Source organism: Mustela lutreola, chromosome 4, assembly GCF_030435805.1.
Source record: "Mustela lutreola isolate mMusLut2 chromosome 4, mMusLut2.pri, whole genome shotgun sequence".
NCBI lineage: Eukaryota > Metazoa > Chordata > Mammalia > Carnivora > Mustelidae > Mustela > Mustela lutreola.
The window spans coordinates 26,883,287-26,910,196 of NC_081293.1; the positions used below are offsets into that span (position 1 = coordinate 26,883,287).

At 49.0% G+C, this 26,910-nt stretch overlaps 1 protein-coding gene across 5 annotated transcripts in view; it reads left to right on the forward strand.

Moving 5' to 3' along the window:
* Window positions 1–26,910, forward strand: part of FBXW4 (F-box and WD repeat domain containing 4) — an 81,174-nt gene that overhangs the window by 18,351 nt on the left and 35,913 nt on the right. For all 5 annotated transcript variants that reach the window (XR_009352483.1, XM_059169134.1, XM_059169133.1 and 2 more), the window contains 4 exons: window positions 990–1,085; window positions 3,933–4,118; window positions 4,573–4,705; window positions 9,628–9,722. Coding sequence is in view for 4 of the 5 variants with exons in the window: in XM_059169134.1 (XP_059025117.1) it covers window positions 990–1,085; window positions 3,933–4,118; window positions 4,573–4,705; window positions 9,628–9,722 (510 nt within the window). In the remaining variant the exon portion in view is untranslated. The remainder of the gene's footprint in view (window positions 1–989; window positions 1,086–3,932; window positions 4,119–4,572; window positions 4,706–9,627; window positions 9,723–26,910) is intronic.

Here is a 26,910-nt window from a genome sequence, read left to right on the forward strand (position 1 = left end):
AAATAAAATATATTCATATATATATATATATATATATATATATATGTGTGTGTGTGTGTATGTATGTATACAACTGTGTGTGTACACATTATACACATGCAATTACATATATAAAATTACATATATACATATATAAATATGTATAATATGTACATATATGTATATATACAATTATACACATATATTTACAATTTCTTCATATTTTCTGGATATTAGCCATTGGTCAGATATATGTTTTGTGACTATTTTCCCCCAGACTGTGGTGTATATTAAAGTATATTAATGTATATTTTTGGTGAGCAAAAATTTAAAATTTTGATAATGTCTCATTTATTAGACTTTTCTTTCATGCTATTGCTTTCTGTGTCTTAAGAGACCTTTTTTTTTTTTTTTAAAGATTTTATTTATTTATTTGACAGTGATGGAGAGGCAGGCAGAGAGAGAGAGGGAAGCAGGCTCCCCGCTGAGCAGAGAGCCCAATGCGGGACTCGATCCCAGGACCCCGAGATCATGACCTGAGCCGAAGGCAGCGGCTTAACCCACTGAGCCACCCAGGCGCCCCTTAAGAGACCTTTGCTTAGCCCCCACATTGCAGAGATATTTTGACATATTTTCTTCTATTAAACTTATAGTTTTAGGTGTTACATTTAAATTCATTTTCAATTAATTTTCTGTTTGGTTTGAGGTAGGAGTCAGAATTCGTGTTTTTCCTTAGGGATAGCCAGTGGTTCCAGTTCTCTGTTATCCTTTCTCTGTTAGATTGCTTTGGCATTGCTATAGACTCTGTAATGGACAGACTGTTGTCCTTGGCTTTCTCGGTTATCCTAGGGCGGGGAGAGAAAGTTATTCCTTTCTGGTGTCCTAACCCCATCACTTATATCTAGACGTATTCTAAATACTCCTCTGAGTTCTGACTCATACGCCTATAGAATTTTCTGTGGTTGGTGATGAGTTGTCATGACTAGGTTATCTGTTCTGTCTGAAAACAGGATGGCCAGTGTCCCGGTGAAGGAACGGGTGAAGGTGTCTCAGAACTGGAGGTTGGGGCGCTGCCGAGAGGGGATTCTGCTGAAGTGGAGATGCAGGTAAAGTAGCCTCTTACCTCTTTTAAAGCTACCTGCAATAGAAAAGCATGCTGGGAAGTAAAAAGTCTGGTCCTAGCTAGAGTGGAAATGTGTCTCTCTTGAGTGGTGTGACCCTGGCAATCCTTTAAACATCATGAACGGGGCGTCAGAGGGACAACTTTCTTCTTCTTTTTCTTTTTTACATTTGTAAAAATTACCAAAAAGTGCGCTTTATTTTAACAAATTCCGCATTTTTATGATTATAAAAATGACATGTGTATTGTAGAGATTTGAAAAAATAGAAAAATTTAAAGAAGAAAACAAAACTTCCATATAATGCGCCAACTCAGGGGTAACCGCTGTTTATGTATCTTATTGAAAGAAAGAAATGAAGCCAGCATTTCAACCCATCTTTTTTTACACTTGTTTTGTTTAAATCAGCTCTGTGGACTCACACCTTCACTTCCTTCATTCCATTAGCCCTCGGCCCAACTTTATTACGAAGGCAAAATAGGACCTATGGGCTTGGCTCTAGATGTTATAGGAGGTAGAGCTCGGAACTGTGAGGAAAGTTAGACAGTGGCTTTGGACTGCTAATACCACACATTTTATGCTTCACTGATACTGCATTATTTCATAGTTACCACTTGACTCCCTACCAAAAAAGTGCTCCTTATCGATTGGTTGGAATGGATAAGGAACATCGTGGTTCCTCATTGCAAGTTGACCTGCATTCAGGCTTCTTCCTTTGAGGACCCCTTCTCCCTTGCTGGTGTCCAGTTTCTGCTGCTTTCCTGGGTGGTGGGTGCTGTGAAGTGTGTGTGGGTCCTGGCACTCATGATGGTAAAGAAACTACTTGGGGGGAGAGAGATTTTCATGGTAAAAAACTTTATCCTGTGCTTCCCGCTTTTGCCTTTTAATACCAGAAAGTACAGATTATTTCTCTATCAAGGTTTTGTCCCTGACGTCTTTTTTGGGGATGGTTTCAAAGCAGTTTGGCAAATAAACACACAAAGCAGTTACCAGGCGGCCCCGGGATTCTCCACTGTTCGCCTGGCGTGAACCTGGTTTCTCGTCCTAGGCAAGTGGCTGTTTACCAGATGGCTCTAAACGCATGCATTCCAGCCCCTTCTGCTTGCTCCGCACTTGAGTGTGCCACAGACCCGTGCAAGGGACTGTTGAAGAAAGAAGCACATGAGTGAGAATATAGGCATCTCTACACACTCTTCACACGTCCTATATAATATATGCACATGCTTGTAAAAACCTCCTGAGCAGAAACTCAGCTACTACAAAGTCCAAGCTGCATTTAATGGCCCGTCAAGTCAATTTGCAGAACTTTTCCACATTCCCATGACGCTTGTATTAAGGAGTCTGGGGAAGAAACACAGCCCAGTTTGCTCAGACAGGCTTGGCAGTGGGAGATGGTGACTCTGTAAATGCGGATGAATCAGCTGTCCCTGTGCTTAGCTTGGGATCGGGTAGCTGCAGAACTCCTGCATAGAGTAGGACAGGCTGCTGGGAGGTCTGCCTTGGAAAGGGGCTTAGTCTCCACCAGAGAACCTCGGGTCTGGCAGAGTCGGCTTGCCTTTCCTTCTATCTTTTTTCTTTTTTTCTTTTCTTTTCCTCTTTCCTCTTCTCTTCTCTTTTTCTTTCATTTTCTTTCTTTCTTTCTCTCTCTCTCCTCTCTCCCTCCTTCCTTCTCTCTGTCTCTCTCTTTCTTTTTACCTCCTTCCCTCCCTTCCTCTCTTGCTTCCTTTTTTTTTCTTTCCTTCTTTTAAAATACTTTATTTATGTGTGCGTGTGTGAGTGTGTGTGCGTGAGGCAGAGAAAGAGAGAGAGAGAGAGAGACTGAGTGCGTGAGGGGGAGGAGCAGAGAGAGAGGGACAAGCAGACTCCACGCTGAGTGGAGCCTGTCTCAGGGCTTGATCTCAAGTCCCTGAAATCATGACCTGAGTTGAAATCAATTGGTCGCTTAACTGAGTCATGCAGGCGCCCCTGGCAGAGACTTCTTTCTTAAGGCTCATTCTGTGCAGTGGGACTGGCCTTTGGCTTCTAACCTTTCTTCCTCCTGCCAGACTATAGAGAGAATCTTGAACTATTTGTGGATTTCTTTTATCAGCTGCCTAGGAGAGCTGAGTATTACATTGGAGCCCCCAAACTGTAGTGGACTGCTGTGCAGCCATGTTTTCCCATTGCTCCACTTACCCTCTAATACAGAAACACAGCTATCCCCTGGGCAGACCTGGATAGCTAACCACTGCATTAGCATCCTTTCCTAAATGGCTTTATTCCTTTCACTTATGAATGGCCCCTTTGCTATAGCGGGATAGGGAATGGGGCTTCTTGGGGCTCACTCTTCTCTTTTCTCCATCTGCTGTGTTGGGGGAAGAAGTAAGAAGTATGTGTGGGAGTCTTGGAACCTCGAAACTTACCGCTTAACACTTCAAATCAGGGAGGATGCAGAATGAAAGAAAATCATTTCATCTGGGTGGAAGGTTTCTTTTTTAACCCTCTCCACAGCCCAGTCATTGAATTTGCCATACTCTGCCTACCCCCAAGAAGTCTATGCTGCCAGTAATTTGAGTCTTAAGCATTCTCTAATTCAGAGTGATATTTAATTGATCTTTTAGTTCTGACTTTCTTTTAGAAAGTCCAAAGAAGATTAGGTTACCATAAAGCTCAATCTCTCTGGTTTTCTGAGGGTGGCCTAGGGGTACGTAATTTTACAGGAGAGAAGGGAGGTGAAGGCTTAGCTGTGCAGGTTATCCTTGCTAAGTTGGGCATCAGTCAGCCTCTCCAAAGATTGGAGTCGAGTTTTCATGCTGTATCTTGATAATTCTTAAATTGTGTTTTACGTCTTTGCAGTCAGATGCCCTGGATGCAGCTAGAAGGTGATTCTCTGTACATATCCCAGGCTAATTTCATCCTGGCCTATCAGTTCCGCCCAGATGGTGCCAGTTTGAACCGTCGGCCCCTGGGAGTCTTTGCTGGGCATGATGAGGACGTTTGCCACTTCGTGCTGGCCAACTCGCATATTATCAGTGCAGGAGGGTAAGTGCTGCAGGCTTCTCCTTCTCCTTCTTCCTTAGCATTCTTCAGGGGACTTTGGCTTGTCTGCCTCTGATTTTCTCTCTCAACTCCAAAGAGGTGAGGAAGGAGACCATAAGAAGAGGGAGTGTTTTTTCCCCCCATTTGTAGCAGAGAGGTTTACCAAAGGCATTTAATAGGGTTAGCTGGAGAGGGAAAACAGGAAGAGCCTTTAATGAAAAGTGAAGCTGGTTTTGATACTCTCATGGGAGAGATTTGTTTTATCTCTCAGCTCTGCTCAGCTCCAAGTGTACTGAAGAAGTAGAGGTGTCTCAGAGCTCAGTGCCTTGTTGAGCTGAATTGCTTAAAACAGCAAATTTGGACATCACTGGAGACTCTGGCTGCTTCTGTAGCCTTGTTCTCTTCCGACGGAGAGAGTAATTGGCTATTGGGGGTGGGCTCCCTATTTCTCTCCTAGAGATGGGAAGATTGGTGTTCATAAGATTCATAGCACCTTCACTGTCAAGTACTCGGCTCATGAACAGGAGGTGAACTGTGTGGATTGCAGAGGGGGCATCATCGTGAGTGGCTCCAGGGACAGAACGGCCAAGGTGAGTGGTCTCCCCCTTACATAGGGTTATTCCCGCCTGTCTATAGGGAGTAGGGTGGGAGAGGGTGGATAGGGCCTTGAGTCTTGGGATTGGCTGAGGGCATTGGGTGGGGGTAGTGGGGGACGACACGATAAAGGACTCACTTATGTGCCTCTGGCATGCAGGTTACCATGCCAGGCTCTGTCCCTGCCAGCTGGCCTGAGAAAGGAGTGGACAGTGGCTGGGAAGCTTGCCACTCACTTGAAATGTGGCGTGAACTCAAAAACAGAGGGCCTGGCTAGCTTTTCCTCCCTGCGCTGAATTTCCTCAAGTTTGTGGGCTGAGTTCTGACCCCAATATTTTATTTTAAACTCTCCCTCCTTTTGCTTGCTCTCTGTTTAGGGAGGTTAATTTTTCACCACCTTGTTTATAAGCAATCAGGCTGATAATTAAAATGTGTTTTTACTGCTTCTCTGGAGAGCGATGTGGTCAGCAAGCAGTAGAAAGACGAGGAGAGAAAGGCATTTTAGTGCGTCATCGCCAAACTGCCTGGTCTACGGTCAGTCATCTGCCAACGTGGAACAGAACGAGGCCGATAAGTAGTGTGACCCCTGCTTTAGGGACTCTGCTCCTCCAAGTTTGAGTCAAACAGGCCTCCACCCATGAGATAGAGAAGAACATCTTTCTCCCCCACTATGTCCAGCAGTCCCAGGCTGGGCCCACACATACCTGGTGTTTTGGGGCTGCTGTGGAAACTGCGCTGACAATTGAGTCGAGGTGCAGGATGCCTGACAGTATCATACTTGCCTGTTTCCCAGCATCTGGAGACTTTGTAGTGCCAATAGGAGCAAAAATGCTGCTCGTGTCAGCAAATGGGCCGCTAAGACACCTGGGGAGGGTCTCTGGAGAGGGAAGTTGCAGTTTTTACTCGATAACTTTTCTGAACCAATTTGGAAACTGAATTTCCTATTGCCTATTTCCTGTTTCCCTTACCCTGTACTTATTTCAGGTTTCTGACTGGTCACCGTCGTTGTACTATTCCTTCCAAAGAGACTGGCCCTAACTTGCTCTACTCCTCAGAAATCAATTTGCATAGAAATCTTTTTGGCATGTGTAACCTACAAATATTCCCATTGCCTTCTGGCATCTTCCTGTTATGGCTTCAAGTCTCCCCTGACCCCTCTTTTCAGTGACATGTCTTTCTTCTGCCCTCTTCTCTGGGGTCTGACACCCAGAGCAATGAAAACTAAGCTTTATGACCAAAGGTAGCAATCCAGGGGGATGGACTGCTTGTAGTCAAAGGGTAGTAATCCTAATATTTGGGATGTTGGGTTAGTTTCATGTTTTGTTTTTTTTTTTAAATTTTGAAAAGATTTTATTTATTTATTTGACAGAGACACAGCAAGAGAGGGAACACAGCAGAGGGAGTGGGAGAGGGAGAAATAGGCCCCCCGTGGAGCAGGAGGCCCTATGTGGGGCTCCATCCTGGGACCCTGGGATCATGATGTGAGCTGAAGGCAGATGCTTAACAACTGAGCCACCCAGCCGCCCCTAGTATCATGTTTTAAGTACTGCCTCAACCCTGTTTGGTAGATTCAATTTGTTTTTAAGCATTAAAGTAGGTACTTTCTAATTTTAAAATTGTCACCACAGTTCATCCTTTTCCTGTTGAGGATTTCTTTTAAGTCAGTGACAGAATTTCCCCGTGTGTCCTGGTTCTTCAACTCCCAAAAGCTGGCCTGCTGTTCTGGGGTTCCCCGGTGATCTCCGGACCGCCCACCTTTGCAGATTTCTGGATGCTGTGTCTGCTCCCTCTCTGTTGCTGTCTTTGCTTCTAGCTGCCTTCATCTTCCTGACCTGTTTCTACATGACCCATTGCTAGTCTTTTATAACCAGCTCTTCATTCTTTTTGGTGGTTTCTGCAGTCCCATAGCTGCTTCTCTGGGCTTCTGATACATGCCAGTCTTCATGAGAACTTAGTCATGTTTGCCTGTAAACATCTATAGCCTGTTTGTTTCCCCAAATACATACTGTGTTTTAGGAAAGAAATTTGTTTTTATTGGGGTGAAAGGAACTAAAACATTTTCTTTGTAAGACTTCTGAGTTAGGGACTGCTCAGAGAGCCTTCTTCCTCCTCCCCCCTGCCACTTTCAAACTTATCGTGACTTAATGTGGGTTGCCTCTTGGGGGTTTACAGAGGCCAGCTCCATCCTGAGATGTGATAGGAATGTAGGAATGTTCTCAGTGGGCCTGGGCTGGTTCTGACCATTCTTTCCTTGTCTCCTTTAGTTCTCTATTTTTCCATTCATTCCTAAAAGTACCTACTGTATGCAAGTTGTAGTGCACAAGGCACTGGGGCTCGTCAAAGGTGAGGAAGAGATGGCCTCTCTTCTGGAGGCAAGCGGAGACGTGCCTGCAGTGGTGCAGAAGCTCATGGGAAGTGGCCAGGACTATGAAGTGTGAGGCCCTAGGGAGAGGGCCAGAAAGAAAGAGGGTGGAGAGATCACATCTGGCTTGAAAGGGGAGATTTTATGAAGGAATAAACATTTGAATTTGTTGGTTTTTTTTCTTCTTTTAGTTATTTTTCAGTGCAGAGGTTTGCTTATTTATGTACAAGTAACCAGACACGATGCTGAGCACTTGACAATTATTCATTTTCACCTTTTCTCCTTTAGGAGAATTGTTTCTTCACATAATTATGCTCATAGTATATTTTGCATGCCCCATTACCCTACTGTAGCTACTTTATGTTACAAGGTTTCCTATTATTATTACATATTATTTATGCCTTCTTTAATGGCTTAATGAGTAATAAGACCCACCATTACTGAATGCTGGATACCTGCCAGATGCTGACTTACTGTGTTTGGTGCTTTACGCATTTCTTGACTTTTCTGAAGCCCTCAAAAGATAGGTATTATTTCGCATTGTACACATGAGGAAACTGAGGCTAAGAAGTCCTGAAACATCCCTAAGATCAGAGCTAATAAGTAACAACTGGGTGCAGACACATGTGTCTGATTCCAAAGCCCATGCCTGCTCTTCCTGCAACCGTAGGCTGCTGGGAATATTTTTATCGCACAGGTTTCTCTTCGTTTTAGGATCATTATCTTCAGGTAGGGTCTCAGCAATAGAATGACTAGGTGTGAGGCTTTGGTCGTTTTAAGGGTCTTGATGCCTATCTTTGACTGCTTTTCTGAAAGGACTGTATAAATGTCCACTTCTGCTGAGTTCTGTCTTTTCCAGTGGTGGGTTTGTTTTGGATTTGACCACTGAGAGTAAGGTGTGATCAGCATATTGTTGTCAACTCCCTTCCCTTGGGCGTCATGACATTCGGGTTTCTGGTGGCTGGTGTGCTGCTGCTCCTGCGACCAGGGGCCTCCTGGCCACTTCCTTAACATCGTGCTCAGCATTGGCAGCAAGCTTCCCGAGCCACTCCTGGAGACCAGGAACCTTGTCCTGTGGTTTGCACCATGGAATCCACCAGCCCCTTTCTTGGGGGGCACTGGTGACTTCAGGACTGGAGTTGGCCCCAGAGATTGTGTAATCAGAGGCCTTAGTGTCTCCCCACCCTCCCACCTGCCTCCTAAGGAGTTGGCTTTTGAGGAGAAGCAAACCTCTCGTTTGGACTGGGACTGTGTGAGAGAAGACATTAAAAGTGCATCTTGTTACAGGCAAAGTGGCCTTGCTGTAGATCCTGAGTAAGCCAGAATCATGGCATTCCAGGAAGGTTGTAGTATTTACCTTTGTTTTCTGCCTGTCCTTGTTCAGGATCTTCTTGTTAAGTTTATTTTCTTTTCCCTAAGTTGGAAGGAACTCACACCCTCCTCCCCCCTGTCATGCATACACAAAATCTTAAAACACTTTCTCCTTTTATAGGGAAGACATGTCATGTGACCCTAAGAAGGCCAGACCATCCCTGCTCTGTCACCTGCTCCTTAAACTCAAGGAATGTCTCTAGAAAGTTCTTCCATCTAAGGTCCTGACTGGCTTTTGTGTGTTCCCCTTATAGCACCGCAAGGACCTTGAGAGGTCAGTGATCCATCTTGCAGCCTTAGGGTCCCTCCTTGGCCGCTGTCTGGGACAGCCCTGTACATCCTTCCTTTCTGTTTGGTTAGAGGCTTATTTCCCCGAGTGTGTCATCTGGAGTTGGGTGAGGTGAGGGGGGCCTTGTGCTTAATGGGAGATTTCTAAATGCACTGGCCGCTGAGGGCTCCCTGAGTGTTGATTAGAGCTAAGCCCCGAGTGGCTGCTAATGTACATTCCTGACTGATAGGGACCAGATAACGTGCTCCAAGCAATATTTTTAACCTGTAGGAGATATGGGAGCTTAAAAGAGCTAAGCTTTTCTGCTACTTTTGGTGACACTAGGTGCTAAATTCCCTGCTGACACGAATAGCACTGGATCCTGGGCATTATCAACAAACAAACAACGACACGCCACCTTCGTGCTTTGAAGCCTCTCTACTTCTTCCCTTCGTTCCTTCCCTTGTGTCTTTCTTTTTACTCCTTTTTCCTTGCTGTCTTTGTTCCCCCACACTGGGCCTTGGTGATCCTCCTCCCTACCTCCCAAAGGAAAATCTGGGTGAGGGAGAGGAAAAAGGAAAACCCACAAACACAAGGAGGTTGCTAAGAGAGGTGAGTCCCATCTGTTCACCCTGCTGAGTCAGCGCTCAGTTGAAGAGTGTGGACTTCTGATTCCCGGGTATAGAATTGGGTGGTGCAGAAAGGGCTCTCAGGTGGACGCTAAGGAGGGCGGTCCGTACGGGAGTCAGGTCTCAGGTCGGTGAGCCAGAGGCTGGGACGGCTCCTCTGCTCCTCCGAGCTCAGCATTTGCAGGACAGAAAGGACTTTCCATTCCCCTCCCCTGCCTCCCTGGGACACTCATCCCACATCTCAACCCCAGGCAGTGCCAACGAGAGCATCTCCTCTCCTGTTTCCAGGTATGGCCTTTGGCCTCGGGTCGGCTGGGGCAGTGCTTACACACCATCCAGACTGAAGACCGAGTCTGGTCCATCGCTATCAGCCCAGTACTAAGGTAAGGGAGATGTTTTGGGGTATGGTTTTGTCCTGTGTAATAATGCTTTATTTTCTGAGATCAGGCAGGCTCGGCAGTCTTCCCCCTGTATATTGTAGGCTGCTTTGAGCTTGTCTTCTGGAGATTTTGAAAATCCTCCAGAGGCTTGAGTCTGTGGCTCCTTTCATATATGCATGGGGTGGAGACAGCATTCCAGAGGTAACTTCCTAGGCATCTACCCCGGAAATATGAGGGAAAAGGTACCATTAAAATGTAACCGAGGCCAGCTGTTCCAAGAGTGTCCCTTCTGGAGCATATACCCTCTGGGGCTACTTCCAAAGCAGAGGCCTGTTAGCTCCCCTGGGAAGTTACTGCACCAGCCAGCCTGCTATCACAACCTACATCTGGTTTGTTCCCCTTGGAAAATGTCTTCTGGAGTATCCCTTACAGAGCTGAGTCATCAGGACAGGTGTGTGGCCCATGTCCAATTGGGCCCTCATCCAAAGGCAGGTCTGTGGAATAGAGTGATAATTGTGGCAGAAGTGCAAAATTTTTTTTTAAAGACCTTTTTTTAAAAAAAAAAAAGATTTTATTTATTTATTTGACAGACAGAGATCACAAGTAGACAGAGAGGCAGGCAGAGAGAGAGGAGGAAGCAGGCTCCCCGCCAAGCAGAGAGCCCGATGTGGGGCTTGATCCCAGGACACTGAAATCATGACCTGAGCCGAAGGCAGAGGCTTAACCCACTGAGGCACCCAAACACCCCAGCAGTGCTAAATTTTTGATGGTAGCTTTACTTTACTCTTTGGCCTCTTTCCTCTAGCTTTACCAGTAAACAAGTGAGCTTTACATCCTGACTTCTGCTTTCTAGGCTTTCTTGAACCAAGGCTGAGCCTCTCTCCTCCCCAGGAGGTTACATGGACTCTCCTGCTGCACCTGCTCTGCCAGAGTGTTTGTTCTTCTGGGGTCTTCCCTCACTACCCTTGGCCCTCACTCCTCACCTCAGTGATCGGTGGGAAAGCTGTAGGGCAGCCACCCTCCAACAGGGGGTTTAAGTCAGTCGCTAGTTTTACGAGAGAGTTGATTTCCACCCCCCCCCAACTCAGCCCCCTTCAGCCTCCCTCTCCTCACCCCACGGAGCCTACACCCCTCCTCCTGCCCCCTTTGCAACTCCCTTTCAAATTTTTTTCTTTCTAAAGAATTAGAGCCGATTAGCCACGTCATTAATTCTTCAATTTGACGGCTGATATAGCAGGACCTGAAACACATTGCTGACCCCAGAGAATGGAGACCCCGTTCCTTAGCATATTGACGATGGGAGAAGTTAATTAAAATTCCACAGAGCGGAGGTGTCGGCTAACCTATAAACCTGTCGCCGTTCAGAACAAATCATTCTAGCAATCCTAGGAAAGAGGGAAGGAGAGACCAGCAGGGAGTAGAGAGGCCTAAGTGTGTGGGAGCGGACAGTGGAGAACAGAGTGATCAGGCAGGGTCCCCTCCACAGTGAGTTTCCATTGCTCCTAGTGGGCCAGGCTTGGGGGTCTGTGGGCTGGATGTGTGTAAGGATTGAAGGTAGGCTGAACAGCCTGTGGGAGGTGGCCGGTTGGCTGGTAACCATCTTATGGACTTCTGCTGATGTCAGGAGACTAGGGTAGGCTGGGGTGTGGCCGATGGTAGAGGGAAGCCCTTCAGGGCTGGTGATCTAGACCAAAGAACATGGCTATTCACCCCATCCCTTGGCCCTCGACTCTAGCCACCTCTCTGGAATGTGTCAGGCTACCCGTAACCAAAGAGAGCATGGCAATGGTTGAAGATAGCTTCAGTCAAAAAAGTTGAGGTCCTAGTTGGTCTTGTCATTAAGAAGCATATAGAACACAGCAAAAGGGGGATCCTGGGTGGCTCAGTGGGTTAAAGCCTCTGCCTTCGGCTCAGGTCATGATCTCAGGGTCCTGGGATTGAGCCCCGCATTGGGCTCTCTGCTCAGCAGGGAGCCTGCTTCCCTCTCTCTCTCTGCCTGCCTTTCTGCCTACTTGTGATCTCTGTCTGTCAAATAAATAAATAAAATGTTAAAAAAAAAAAAAAAAAAGAACACAGCAAAAGGCATTTTGTTTTGGCTACAACTTGCAGCCTAGCTTTGAGGATCTACCTGGCTTTCGGACAATACCAGTACTAGTCTCCTACGGCCATAACACGTGTGTATTAGTCATTTGCCCTGTGCCAGACCCTTTGCTAGGTCCTTGATATGCCTCCTCTTTGGTGAAAACTTTCATCGTTTGTTCTCATTCTCCTTGAGAGCCTGCTTGTCCTCTTGGTGTACCTCTTTGGCCCTAAGATGACTCTTTTGCTCGCTGTTGATTGGCTGTTCGGCTTCTGAACTGCAGTTGTTTGAGATGACCTTTGCCCCAGCTCGACAGGTGGTGTTGGACTCTTTGAAAATTGTTTGCGTTGTTTTGGACCCTGGCTTTACTCGGTGGTCAGGATGCTACTGCTCTCCCCACCGTTTTCTCTTATCCTGAGTGCCCTGGGCTAGGGCTGCTTCATTCCATTACTAAATCCATTTCTTTTCCCGTGTCCATGAAGTTGCACCTGTCAATGAGTGCTTCCATTTTTCCCATCTGGGGAGACCCTGCCTCCTGGCCTTGGGGTCTGTTCTGGAAGAGGCTGCTTTGTCATCACCAGCAGGGTGGCCTCAGGTAAGTCATTCCTTTCTCTGAGCCTGTTTCTTCATTTATCCAATGTAGATACAATTTCTTTTATAGACCTCGCTAGATGATTGTAAAGATGACCTGAAATGATCAGAAAATACTAGGCAGGGATGAGGTCATGATCCTCGGCTCAGGTCATGATCCCAGGGTCCTGCATCAGGCTCCTTGCTCAGCAGGAAGCCTGCTTTGCCCTCTGCCCGCCACTCCCCCTGTTTGTGTGCGTTCTCTCTCTGGCAAATAAATAAATACAATCTTAAAAAAAAAAAAGTCTTCAAAAGATATTAAGAAAGTGAAAATATAAGGACTGGGATCCTGGGATCAAGTCCCACATCCAGCTCCTTGCTCAGCGGGGAGTCTCCTTCTTCCTCTGCCTGCTTTGCCTGCCCTGCCTGCTGCTCCCCTGTTTGTGCCCGAGCGTTGTCTCTCTATCTCTCTCTGGCAAATAAATAAAATCTTAAAAAAACAACGCTCTACAAAGCTAAAAGGCCTATCTCACCATGTCACCCAGAATCTCTCTTCTCTGGGGTAGCATTTGTTCAGAGGTGTTAGTTGCTCTCATGTCTCCAGCTTGGCTGGGGACTTTTCTGGGCCCTCTTGGAGCTACATGACTTGTCTACAGTCTTCTTGAGGTGGGGGACCCTCAGCAGGAATTGCCTCCCCCCCCACCCCAGTGTTCCTGCCCTCGTCCACTGTCTTCTCTTCCCCTCCCCACCACACACTCTGTTGAGTATGGCCATCGGTGTGCGTGTGGTCACTACTGGCATGTGACCGTGAACCCCTCACAAAGAACATGAGTGGGGGGGTGGGCAGCACTTTCCCTCTGGGGCATGTATTCCTGGTTGACCCAATGGATTCCCAGTCTCTCACTGCTCTCTCATCCCTTTAGAAGGATCCTGAACAGTTAGGAGACCTGCTGCATCCCTTTTCTCAATTAATCTTTCTTCTATTAAAAACAGTTTGTCAGAGTTATGCATCATATCTATCAAAGCTGTGCTTTGCTGCCTTCTTTTCTTAGGTGTGTGCTTAGACACTTGTAGGAGGAAGCACGAAGCCTCAAGCCTCAGGCTTTATTTGAGGAGCTCATGACCGGGAGAAAGCTGGTGTTCCGTCCTGTGTCCAAATGTCACCTTTCCTTCCTCCCATGACCTTGAGTTCTTGATTGGTAAACAGCTGTGGAGGGTGATATTTAATACCAGATATGGGCTTAGACCTGTGTTTAGGTACTCGAAACCACAGAAGGAAAACCAGTAGTTTCCACAGGAGGGTGGAAGACAAGGACCTTTTTCTCTACTACTTGTGTGCCCTCCTGCCCGTCTTCATTCCCTGACACCAGCGATCCTGTTTATAAGATTCCTGACTTACTGGTGAAGCGCTCCTTCTGGAGAGGAGTTGTTTGATGAGGGAAAGGAGGACAGCCTGAGATGGGAGAGAGGGGCTGTGGGGGACTCACCCAGGGCCTAAGGCTGTAGGTCCGGGTATGCTTGTATAGCTCCCATATGACCTCCCGGGGCCACGTTGGATTCCAAGCACTTTTCCATGAGTAACACAGAAAAGCATAGTTGTTTTTTTTTTAAGATTAAAAAAAAAATTTATTAAAGCGGGATCACAAGTAGGCAGAGAGGCAGGCAGAGAGAGAGGGGGAAGCAGGCTCCCTGCTGAGCAGAGAGCCCGATGTGGGGTTCGATCCCAGGACCCTGAGATCATGACTTGAGCTGAAGGCAGAGGCTTAACCCACTCATGAGCCACCCAGGCGCCCTGAAAAGCATAATTTTTAAAATGGGTGATACATTTTATTGCCATTTAAAAACTATTGCCAGCTGAATAAATTTAGCAAATACTCAAGAGTGAGGAAATAAGGCACAGCTAAAGACCCCTTCCTTGCTCCTCCCACTGCCCTATATATTGACCAGACCCTTGGGAGATGGCAGCTCCCGGGAGGGTTTTATGCAGGGCTGGGGTGAGATGGAACTGTGACGGCTGCCAGGTGACACTGAGCACCTGGAACTTTGCCTTCTCTGGCTGAGGGGGACGGGGGTGCCACCACCACACCCCTCCCCAGCAGAGGGAGAAAGTGAGCCTCAGGGAAGACTGATGCAGGCCACACATGTTGTGGGGCAGAGGAGGTAGCTCTTCAGCTTAGGTCTCTTGCCTAGAGCCACATCCTGGGGTGCTGAGGGACGCCCACGAGGCAGGCCCAGGTCTTTGCTGTGCCTTCATCCACCGTGGATGCATGGTGGATGGTAGCTGTGGCCCTTGAAAGGCTCTTGGGGCCTGAGGAACATTCTGTCTTCCTAGAGACCCCAGTTGAGGCGTAGGGGTCGGGGAGAGCAGGACGTCCGTGAGGCCTGGGCTCTCCCGGGCGCCTGTGAGTGCTTGTTGATCTTTGGTTTGGTGCGGGGTGGGGTGCTCCAAGCCAGCTGTGGGGCCCTGGGGGCTGAAGTGAATCCGGAGACCTGCTCACCCTGTTTGCCTGCTAGGGGCAGAGCGAGGAACCCACAGCTCCTCCTTCCTCTGCAGACACCATATTTATTGTCCTCCAAGAACAAGGAGGTGCCCAGCCGACTCCTTTCTTCATCTCCAAACAACGCTTGCTATCGTGTGAGTGTGGTCAGAAGGCTTCCCAGGACACTTGGGTTTTAATCCCTTCTCTCTTGTTTCTGTCATTAGGGAAATAGATTGAGTGGTATAGGTGTAGAAAATTGACTTAGCTGTGTTATTAAGTATACAATATAATTTTGTGTAACTTTGCTTACTGTGGTGACCTGTTTGTTTTTGGGTGGAATAGTCCAAGTCTGCATGAAATGTACCGATTCAAATTTGTAAAGTGAGTTGTGGTCTCTGGGGGGTTTTGATGAAGGAGCTGCCCCTGCTTGCTTCATTTCTCCCGGAGGTGAGGGAGAGTCTGGAAGGAAAGCAGTCACTGTGTACTGTTTGGGGAGGGGGCGGGTTGCTGGGAGAGCGGGGTGTTTGTTCCAGTGGCTGCAGGGTTTACTCTGTGTTGTGTGTGTGGTAAACGCGCATTCACCAGCCTGTTGAAATACACCTTTCTTTAGTGAAAGGTAATTGCATCTGGAGTTTTCTCTGACGGAGAGGTTTGAAAGATTGGAAAAAAGAGGCAGCCAACTTTTAGTTTGGATTCTTTGGTTCCCAGAGGCTCAGCAATCCTGTGGCCCTGGACTGTGTAACTCGGAGCTTTTAGGGGAAAATGAGTCAAAAGTAATGGTTGTGCCTCTGAGTTTTGCTCTTTTTGGTTGGTGATGAGCTGGGCTGTGAAAAGGAACCCTAACCTCCATAACCTGAGGAGAGACTCTGATGGCTGACTTGGTTGTGCTTTACCTTGTGGCTTGACCTGTGGCCAATTCGGTCTCTCTGTCCTGCCTTCCTGGGGCCAGGACAGAGGGAAGCTTTCTCTTGGCCCGTCTAGGGAAAGGAGACCTTCCCTAAGCAAAGAGGGGCTCGGTGTCCTCCTTTGCCGGGCTGCAGAGCACACAGGAGGGAGCCTTCTGCATGTGGTGGTCCTAGATGAGAGAGTCAGAGACACAAGGACACTGCAGAGGGGCCGGGGGCGGGCATGGCGGGAAGAGGGGGCATGACTCCTGGGGAAAGAAGGAAGCTCTGGGTGATGCCAGATGGGCCACCTGGTCCAGCCTGAAATGACTGCAAATTAGAAAAGGATCAGTATAGGGATATGACTAAAATGGAGTCTGGTCCTGCCGAGTCTCAGTGCAGTGCCCACCACCCTAGAGTTCCCCACCTGGCTAAGCCAAGCCTCTCCAACGGGTGCAAGTGTACCTATCGGTAGCAAAGATGAGATGACACAGGGGTGGGTTTCACTTCCTCAAGACCCTGGATTTCTGCCACTGCCCAGGGCAGGATAGGTTCAGGGAGGCTCATGTGCCGAGCTGCTGGCCTAGGACCAGCAACCCAACCAGCCCGGGCTGGCCCAGAACCCACTTGTGGGAGCCACTTCTTCCCTGGCCAGCAAGGCTGGCTCAGTGGTCAAGAGCAGACCTAAATAAAACACCACAAATAGAAGCAGAAGCCGCTGCAGAAGATAGGGCACTGAAGATGCGGCCGTGCCCAGAGAGCCTGCCTCTCCCGACAGGAAGACCTGGCCGTCCCTCAGTCTCTGTCACGTTCTTTCTCTCTCTCACTCCACAGCTGTCTGTCTCTCTCCCTCCCCCCACCCCGTCTCGATTTAGTCCCTGTTACTGCTAGGCCCTGGGGAAGACACTGTGAACTAGACAGCGTTGTGTGGTAGGGACCAGTCGGAGGGCAGTATGGTGTGTTGAGTTCCCAGCTGGGGGACTGGCACCCTGGAGGACCGGCCTGCCACCCACCTCTCCTGGCTCTGGTCCCTGCCTGCACCACAGCGGTTTCTTCTCTCCCCTCATTGGGAAGAGAGCACGTCGTTTTCCTGCCGGAGCCGCCCCTGCTTCTCTGGGCTGTGTGTGTGTGCAGTGTGCCTGTGTTTGTCCACCTTTGATCACTGTTCTGCCAGCACATAATTTAGCAGTCCACATCCCCAGGTGGAAGCATGGAGTTAATGTTAAAATTAGTTGGTGGGTTTATGTGTGTGTGTGTATACACACACACACACACACACACACACACACACGTACTCTTTAAACTTCAGTGGGTGATGAGGCAGAGAGGGAGGCGGGAGGCCGAAGGGGAGCTATAAATTCTGGGACTGGTGTAGCTGTTCTCTGAGCAGCCGGGAAGCCTCTGATGTCTCCACAGCACTTTCATTAACATTTAAATTAAGGGTTTGTTTTCCAGTCTGTTTTATAGGCAGGGACCTTTCATGGCCTGTCACATGCACGCCCCCCCCTCACCCCCAGCAAGTGTGTAATTGTAGCCACTGCTCTGTCCTCACTGGGTTGCAGCCGGAGTTCAAAGGGAATTCCGGAGCTGGAGCTCTGGAGGTACGAGGTGGAACAGTCAGGATGTGGGTGTTCCCTCTGACACGAAGGTGCTGTGTAGGAGCTGTTTCTCCTCCCGTCCGACCTGTGCTTTCCTTCCCTCTTTCAAGGGACACACACTCTGTTCTGCCTCTGACCCCTTCCCACTCTTCCTTCCCTGGAGCCACGGGGCATGTGGGAAAGGCTGCGTCCATGAGTGCCTGCTCCCTGTACCACGAGTGAAGGCGTGGGACAGATGGTTTGAAGATACAGATCTTCATGCTTATCTTCCTCCTTTTGATTTTTTTTTTTTTTTTTTTTTGAGCCTCAAGAATACTTCCTCCTACTCTCCTTAGAGAAACAACAATATAAAAGAGATTGCCATCTGAGAAGAATTTATAGTAGGGCCCTTTGGTCCTGAAAAGCCCGTTCTGGCTTTGACAGATAACGTGTACAGATAATGTATACACACGCCGTACGTGGCTGCTCGCTCTGCGGGTACGGGTGTTTGAAATAGCTTAACCGATCTAGGTGCTCATTTGAGACCTGTTCTCTGAGGTTCTGGTATTCAGAGGAAGCCCTTCTGTGCCCTGACAGGGAGAATTGTTTCTAAGCTCCCTTTCGTAAGGCATATTTGGCAGCATTTGGGGGTGTTTTGAAAAGACATCCCTGCTCTGGTCTCTGTCCTCCCCAGCAGCATCCTATTGATGCGTAGATGACAAGAATGTGTCCCAAACAGCCCAGAACATCTCATTAGTTCAGAACCTCAGGGCTGAGTTCACCCACTGGTGGTCTCCAGCTAGAGTTTCCTTCTGGACAGTCAAGAGAGGAGCACTGGCACCTTTCTCTTCCTCTGTCCAGAGGCTGAGAATTTTCTCTCTCGGAGGGCTGACTTTACTGCTTGAGTTGCTGTATCCTTCCTCCTTTCTTCACGGATCCGTGCGCACTCTCCGTGACTCATCTGCAGGGCTCAGGGTGGCTGAGTGTCCTGCCCTCCTGCTCCAGGTAGCCTGGCCAACAGGTGGCCACCCTCACGCCCTGGAGTCCTGCCTGAGAGGAGTGCGCGTGGGGGGGGGGGGGACCCCCTCGCAGGTGCTGCTGGGCTCGGGTTGCAGCTTGGTGTCCAGGCCCCGCCTGGTGGTGATTAATCTGGGCCACGGGCCGGCAGAGGCCCAGCCAGGGCAGCTTTGGTCCCTCACTGTGAAGACCTTTGGCTCGGACGCCGAGCTGATCTCTATAGCCTGCTTCGGCTTGAGTTTGATCTGTCAAGGCTAAAGAGGAACCTGATGGTGGGGCGGAAACTTCTAGCCCTGTCTGACTTATGGCACTGATCCGTTCCAGTGGCTTTGTCATGATAATACTCGTATATTTAAGAAGATTTCTCCACCTGTTTGCTGTAACACTTAGATCAATCAAAAGAGGTGTCTTCGTGAAATATCTGTGCTTTTAGTTTCTTGGGGCAATGGAGCTCACACTTGCAAGTAGCGTTGGGGATGGGGAGGGTTGGTACTGGGCCCAGGTGAATCAGGCCATGACGAGATGTGGCTGATCAGTAGCATGAAGTTTGTGCATTCAGGGGGTGATGTCAGGGGTTGGAGGATCCCCCCATCCTCCTGCTGCAAGTAGGTGAATCTTGGGCCATTTGGGACAGATTTTGGTACTTCAGTTTGGAGTCGATTCTTAAGTTCTTGTTTTCATTTCAAACCAAGTTTTTTGAAAGGGTGTCCCTATCTCCCCCACCACCTTTCCATTTCCCAGAGTCCTGGTTCCTGGGCTGCCCAGGTGGCAGTCCACAGTGTCTGAATTCAGGGCGGTCACACACGGCCTTGCCTGGCCATGGGCTTCAGACCCAAGAACAGGATTTCTGCTGCCTGTGACCATCTCTGGGTGTGAGTGAGTTCCGTTATTATAGTGGTTCCATTTGGGAGGTTAGGAGCTGGGGACCTAAGAGCTGGGGCAGGAGAAAGCATGGACACCATCATATAGAACCGCAGTGGAATGTGTTGACATTACTGATCTGGGGAGCTCTCTGTAAAGGTGCTCCGAAAGTCCGTGTAGACTCTGAATTCTGCTGTGCTGACTAGAGCTTCTCCGTAGGATGATGGTGAAGGACACTTTATGCCTCAGCAAGCCAACCACTGTGTTCTCTTCCTTCAGACCAAGACTAAAAGAACCCTGGCTGTATGGCTGGGACATCTGCTAATCCTTGTGCCTCTCTAGCAGTTTCTTCAACAGTACTCTTCCAAAGTTTCCAGATTATAACCTTGGGGGAGGGGTTTTATTTCCTGTCTTACGTAAGTTCTGTGCCCGTGGGCTGCAGATGAAACTCCTTTGCCTCTGGCAGGCCCCACCAAGCCAACTACCCAAGGTCCTTGCCTCCTTTCCCGCTTGGTCTTGCTCCTTTCTCTGGCTAGGGCATTTTCCGAGGGGGTAGTTTGTGACCTGGTCTGTAGTACCCTGTATCTGATCGGCATGGCTCAGACACAAGGTGCTGGCAAGACAGTGAAGAGCGGAGGAAGGAGTTGGGAGGAGAGTATGTGCTTGCAGAAGCCGTGGTAATTGCAAAGGGAATATTAGTCCAAGAGCTGCTGGCCCGGGAAATTGCTTTCTGCAGAAGCTTTCCTTTTTCATAGTTTGCAATGCAAATTTTAAAACATGAATGGTGCACAAAAAAGTAAAGGAGGGGGCAAAAGGAGTTCCAGTTGGGGTGTGATAACCTCCAATATCTTGAGCAGGGCCTAATGTGCAGAAGAGAATTTCAAGTTATGGGAGAGAATCTTTCAGGAGATTAAAATAATTATACATTGTATTTTGCTGTGATTCCTGCCCCCTCCCCACACACCTGTGTCTTCCGTGCTCTTGTGTTCAGACCTGTCGCTGGCCCTGCTCAGCTTACACTGCTGTCTCCACCTCTGCTTCTTCCTACAGCGAAGCCATAATCCAGCTTCTAGAACAGTGGTCAGGGTGCTCATGGTATAGTATTTGATCCTCACAGCAGGTTGGAAACAGAGGCCCCATCTAAAGTCAGTATGCTTCGGTGTGTGCTCTGGCCCTGAGGACTGGAGCCTTGTCATCGTGCTGGCAGGAGGACCTGGGAGCGTTCCCCCGGGAGAAGGTGTTAAAGCCACGGCTCTCATCCTCTGCTCTCTCTGACCTTCTTTACGCTGTGGGTAGGCTTGATGAAGTCTAATGTGGGGTCACTGGGCTTTTTTCCTCCGATTTCCCATGCTTCACCTGCTGCATCTAGAGAGCATGTGTGGCGTTCTGCTTCCAGGCTGGAGACACTGCTGCCTGGTTGCTTCTGGATGCTCTGGTGATGCTGGAGGTGGGGCTAGGCTGGGGATGACCCCTGCTTTCAGTGTGCTGGGAGAGCAACCAGCTGTTCAGGTGGGAAGATTCAGACTGGCTTTTTTCTAGGAGCAGAGCTAGACAGGAAGCCACAAGAAAGGCCAGAGGCAAGAGCTTTTCAAGTGCAAGGATGCCCCAGGAGTCGAGCTGCCATGCGGCCTGGGGTTGCTTCCACCCCTTTCTGTGTGGTCCTCTTGCACATGGGACAAACGTGGGCCGAACAGATAGGGAGGGGAACGCTGCGCTGTGGGGGGTAAAGTGAAATGTATGTACCCTTTCTCCTGTGGCCACCAGGAGTCTTCCTTCCTTCCTTCTTCACTGGGGAATTTTGAGAGGGAGATTAGCTTGAGTCTTGCACGGGGTGAGTCTGGGGGTGGCTGGGCCACACTCTGGCGTCTCAGGAGCACACTTTCCTATAGGATGCTTCCACGTTCAGTCAGCCACTGCTTATTAGCATGCGCTCCTCACTGTGAACTTGCTGCACTGTGGCCTTCAGGGACTGCAGAGAGAGTCCAGCTCTGAGCACGTGACCCTCCTGTCTCTCTCCCAAGGACTGTCTTGTAGGGTGTTTCTCTTTTTCCTGTTTCTTCTTCTCTCTCGGGACTGTAGCTTTAGCTCTGGTGGCCAAGCCTGAGCCTCTTTTCTCCTCAGCCTGAATGGGAGGAGAACAAGTGAGTGAATGGACTGGGGTCCTAAGGTGAAGGACCCAGGAAAAAGGTCAGCTGGACGTAGGGTGCGATCTGTCACATTTGGCCAAGAGAGAGGGACACATGGGCTAATGTGTTCACGACACCCTCCTTTCCAGCCAGCCTGAATCTTACTAGTATCCCGGGTGAACTGTGGTTGAGAATAAAAACAAAAAATTAAGGAAGAAAAAATACAGATTATTCAAAGGATTCTGCCACTTGTTAAAGGTCTGTGGCCAGGAAAATCCTTTGCAGGCGGGTAAGGGTGGATCCAGGAATAAGAGGGAAAGTTAGAGTTTTAAAATTTCATTACTTTGGCAATGAATACCCAAATAAAAATACGAAAACCTTTTGACACATAAATTCCACATCTAGGAATTTATCCTAAGACAACCAGACAAGTGTGCAAGATGCATGCATAAAGACGTATGTTAAGCATACCTAAATATCCAGTAATGGGGACTGGCTAAGTATTTTGTGGTATCCACCTCACCACTGAAAGGGTGATGAGACCTTTATTTATTGACTCCAGAAAATGTACTAGCCTATTATTAAATGAAAAAAAAAGAAAGGTCACAAAATAGTATAATAGTTATTCACTGTCTCTTCAGAGTTAATTCTTATTAGGGGATTTCTATTGACCTTTCCCATTTTTTTTATTCTTGTTTTTGGTTGTTTTTTTGTTTTTGGGGGGTTTTTTTTGTACTTAAATGTTTTTGTAATGAGCACAGACATAAAGGGCATTTAAATATCCATTTCAGCACCAGACAACCATAGAAAGAATTCTTCCTTTTTTCTTTACATAGTTATTTAAATCAAGGTTGCATGACCTACATTTAGCTTTTATTTTAAACAGTTATATGAAAGTATAATTTACATACCATAAAATTTGCCCATTTTAAGAGACAATTTCAGTATATAACTCCATGATTTTTGGTAAATTTACAGAGTTCTACAACCATCACCACAATTCAGTTTAGAATATTTCTGTCACTCTGAAAAAGTCCTTCTTTACTTTTACTTTTGCAGCATTAAACTTGGTTTCATGCTTGGGCCCTTTTGTGGGGGAAAGAAGTTAGCTAAAATATTGGAATTTTTAAAAAAGGTAATGTAAACTCAGAACTTTTTTTGCATGTGATATATGTCCAAATGCCTGCCTTTACCAATGTTTCAAGAAAGCTTCTATGTCACATGGGGAGTATGAAGCCCAAGACACAGTTTTTACCACCCAGGAGTTTGCAGTCCAGTTGGGAGAACAGTGCATGTACTCAGACAACAATTCATCCCAGTCTGTATGGAGTGCGAGTGCCATCAGTGGCCAAGGTTCTTGACAGGAAATCAGAGGAAAGCAGTAGCCTTTTAGTGAAATGGGGGTGGGGGGGCTTTCTGGGTGACATAGGATATAAAGTGGGACTTAATGGTGGCTCTGTTTATATTACAAGGAGGGAACTTGAGACACAGGGATGGGAGGAGCAAAGACCTAGTAAGGGATGGGGAAGCTCCTTGTAAGTCTGTGGGTTCAGAGAAGACCAGTGGGGCCAGCTGGGGTGGAGAGTTTATGTAAGGAGTGATGAGCAGTGAGGCTGGAGGAGACATTTGGGGCAGGGTTTCGGGGGCTTTGAGGAGCAGTCGGACTTGAACCTGAGGATGGTAGGGGCCCTTGGAAGATTCGTGACCACACTGAGTCAGTTACAGGGTTAATGTGTACAGAATGCTTTGGAGGGGGAGGGGCTGAGACCCTTGGGTTACTTTTCCAGGAGTTTGGTTTGCAAGCAGTAAGGGTCTGGGCTCCCAAGGAGAGTGGGAAGATGGCACTGAATTCAGGAGATAACTCAGTGGTCATGGCTGCACGTGGCAGGGACGGAAGGGACCCACATGAATTCCTCCCTGAGCCTGGTAACTGAAGGTGGCCTGGTTTTGACCAGGCCGAGTTCCGTCTTTGACCTGTTGGTCTGGGGCGTTAGTGGGACAGTCAGGTGGCTGTGACCAGCGATAGCCAGGGATGGTGGCCTGGAGCTCAGACATGGCATGGAGACAACAGCTGAAATACCACGAGGGATTCATGTCGAGGGAAAGCGCAGAGAAGTCAAGGCAGCCGGGCAAGGAGAAACCAAGAGGCCAAAGGTCCCATCAGAGAGGCAAGAAAGCTAGGAGCCGGGGGGAGAGCGGCGCATCCAGTGACAGTCGGCAGTGGACAGTGTACATAAATTCATGCGTCTTCCCTGTTCTATGTGACACACAGGATAGATACGGTAAAAATGCAGAGCCTTGATATTGACGCATGGAGATTTGCAAACAGTTGATTCTCCTTGTTTGATTTAAGCGTTACGTACTTTCTGAACTACAGTAAATTCCAAATTTTGCTTTCTCTCAAGTTCTTTCCTCTGGCTCTTGTTTTCTTCTCTGTGCTTCCCTGTGGTGGTTTTCCTTGAGGGCAGCCTACTTTGGGCTGGGTAATTTTTCCCTCTCTTTGGTTTCAGAGGGTCAGCAGCTGAGCTGGAGGTGCTAAGTGACAAAGTGAGGGGGTGTCCTTTCTGGGTTTCTCCCGTGGTGTTTGCTCCGTGTGTGACGGTGTTCGGAGCAAAGCTAGAGGCCGATGGAGGAGAACATAAAAAGCCAACTGACCACTTCGCTGTTTGGAGCAATTTGTCCTCAGAGCCACAGGGGCTGCCCCGGTCCGGGGCTTGCTTGGGCAACTATGCCTGTCTGAAATCTTTTTTTAAAGGGAATTAAATAGAAACTTTCAAATCCTCCTCAGGTTCTTCGGGGTAGTAATTCCATGGGGCTTGTCATTTGTGTTTGAAGCTGGTGGTAAGGAGGGCGGAGTGAGGAGAAGCGAGGGGGTGGAGATGGGAAGCAGAGAAGGAATCAGAGAGAGAAATTTTATTGAGGGAGAGTTTGCTGGGTTTATGGGAGGGAATCTCTCCCCTCCTCCCCATTCGGATTTGAAAGGGCCGGTGAATCTTTGATTAGGTGCAGGTCAAAAGAATTTACACATTGTGACCTTAATAACTAGAGGTGATTGGCAGGCGGGCTGTGGGGAGGGGGCCGCGGGTCCCTTTCATCTCACTTAGCACAGAGGAGAGACAATGGGCCCGCCGATTTTCCTTGTTGTCCCTTGTTTGAAAAGGTCTGGTGTCTCTACTAGGTACCTGTGACATGGGGGTCTTGATTGGGGTCTCATAAAGGCCCCTGTCAGTATGTCCAAAGGCCAAGAGTACAAAAGCAAGCAGTGGGTGGGGGTCTCAGCTGACCACTGAAGAAGGGAGGGGAGGGCCCGGGAGGCAGTGGAGGGAGAAGCAACCCCCGATGGGAGCCCTTATAGAAGGAGGGGAGGAGGGGGGCAGAGAAGGGCCATTTTTGTCCCTAACTCATCAAGCACATCTGCAGAATTGTCCAGGCTGCTGCCTCCCGGTTTCAAAAGAAAAAAATGATCGTTTGATAAACCGTCCCCGATTCACCACTTTCTCACAAGGGTGGGAGACCCAGCCCTGACCTCTGTATGATTTCACATCAGGACCAGGCTTTCTTTCCCCCACCCCCAAATTGCTAGAGAAACTTTGAAATGTATCCTGTGGCTTTCTCTCTCCCTTCTTCAAGCCCCCCACCCCCATTTCCCACCCTCTCCACCCCACTGGCCTCTGTTTTCTCCCTGGACGCTCCAGAGTGTAGGCAAGTAATTAGTCCCCTCTTTCTGGGGCACAATGAAGCTGGGGTGTTTGGCGGGCTCCTTCCCACCGCTCGCAGAGCCGGGGGCCTGGGGGGAAGGACCAGGTGGCATGTGCAGTGTGTTCCAGGCCTGTTGTACAATCACTGGGGCACAGGGCCGGGGGCTCAGGGACCAGTGTGCTCCTGCTTCTCGAAGGAATGTGCAGAGGCGCATGCATTAATGGTCCCCACACAATGCTTGCATTTTTCCTAGGTGGAGGCATCTTCCCCGTGAAAAGGCTGCCGAGCCCGGAGCCCAGGCGGGAGCCTGCCACCGCGGCAGCGTTCTTTCCCACCCTGCGCTTAGTGGCTTGGAGCTAACATGGGAGACCAACAGGCCGCGTCTCCTGAGAGCCCAATCTTTGTATCCGATGTGTGCTCCCCCTCTGCCCTGTCAGTTTTGTGTGTTCACGGAGTGTTGATTTTAATGCGGGCTTGTGTTGGGCTGAGAGGCCAGGCTGGGGGGCCTCAGGCCTTTGTCTTGCAGGGCCTCTTCTTGGAGGGTCTTCGGCCCTGGAGGCGAGTGGCAGATTTGAGAGGTAGGGTGAGATGCCAACTCTGGCTGGCACAGGGTTCCCCCTTCCATGTGTCTGTCACAGACCACCATGGGGGGCCTAGAAAGCCCAAGCACCTTGAGACTCTCAGGCACACGCTTGTTCCCCCCTCCCTGCCCCCCGCCTCAAGGGGCAGTTCGTTCTACCGTGTAGGGCTGCCAGCTTGAAATGACTTACACCCCCCCTCGTGACTGAGTCTGGCAGAAGCACAGATTGTGAGCCTCAGGGAGTCAGGGCAGGGCCTTGTCTGCAGGGGTTTGGGGAGGTTGGGGGCAGGCAGGAGGGGCGCTGGGAGAGCACAAGTCTGCTGTAGATGACTCTCCGGTGATTGGTAAGGGTCAGAAGAGAACAGGACCGGACAGAAAAGAGGCCAGCATCTGGGAGAACATTGACAAATCGCAAATGCTCCTCTCCGGCACTGGAGGGAAGAGTCCCTTAGAATGTTGGGTCAGGATGGGAGGTATGTTCCCCAGTGAGGAGAACTGGGGCCCCTTACAGGTACATTCACTGGGGACCGTCCAATAGAATGTCTTCTGTCTTTACCATTCATCTCTCTGTGTCAGAAGTTGGGGGAAAGTGTCTTTACCCATTCTGAACCCCGGTGCGTGTACGTGTGCCTCTAGGAGGGGAAGACTAGGAGCCTTGATGTGGCCTGCTCTACTCCTGGTGAGGGGGGAGTGCAAGGATCCCTCTGAGTCAGGGAGCCAGTGGGTGAGGACCTGCCCACCCACCACCATGGCCAGGCCCTGGCCCTGGCATCTGGTATAGTGCTGGAGGCCTTTGGCTGAGGAGTCCAGTGTTTAGAAATGGACTGTGTCCTCACTTTCCATATGATCAGAAGGCAGAGATGTGGGCTGGCCCCTAAGATGAGGTGGCCCTGGGGAGGCATCCCGCCAAGGTTCCCCAAGCACAGCGTCTCCTCTGTGCTGCTTTTGGCACCCTGCAGACTGTCTCAGGAATTGGTGCCAGTGCCACTGCCAGGCCTGACCAGGGGAAAGCAGCTGGAACTCCAAGGCCTTTGAGGGGCCTGAGTCCCAGAGGGGCCCCCCAGTAAGAAGCAGCTCCTACTCTGGGCCACCGTGTGGCCGAGAACATTTCCTTCGTTGAGAAATAGGCCCTCCTGGAGGTACTCACCCCCTCCCTTTTTCCCTTTTACTGTTCTTTTCCCTTAACTTTTCCAAATGCTATTTCTCCCCTCCCTTCGCTTCCATTTTTATGGACCAACTTCTAAAGAGCCTAATAGAGACACAGCTTATGTGTATGGATGTGACCATGGAGGGAAGGGGTGTCAGGGATGGTCAGGC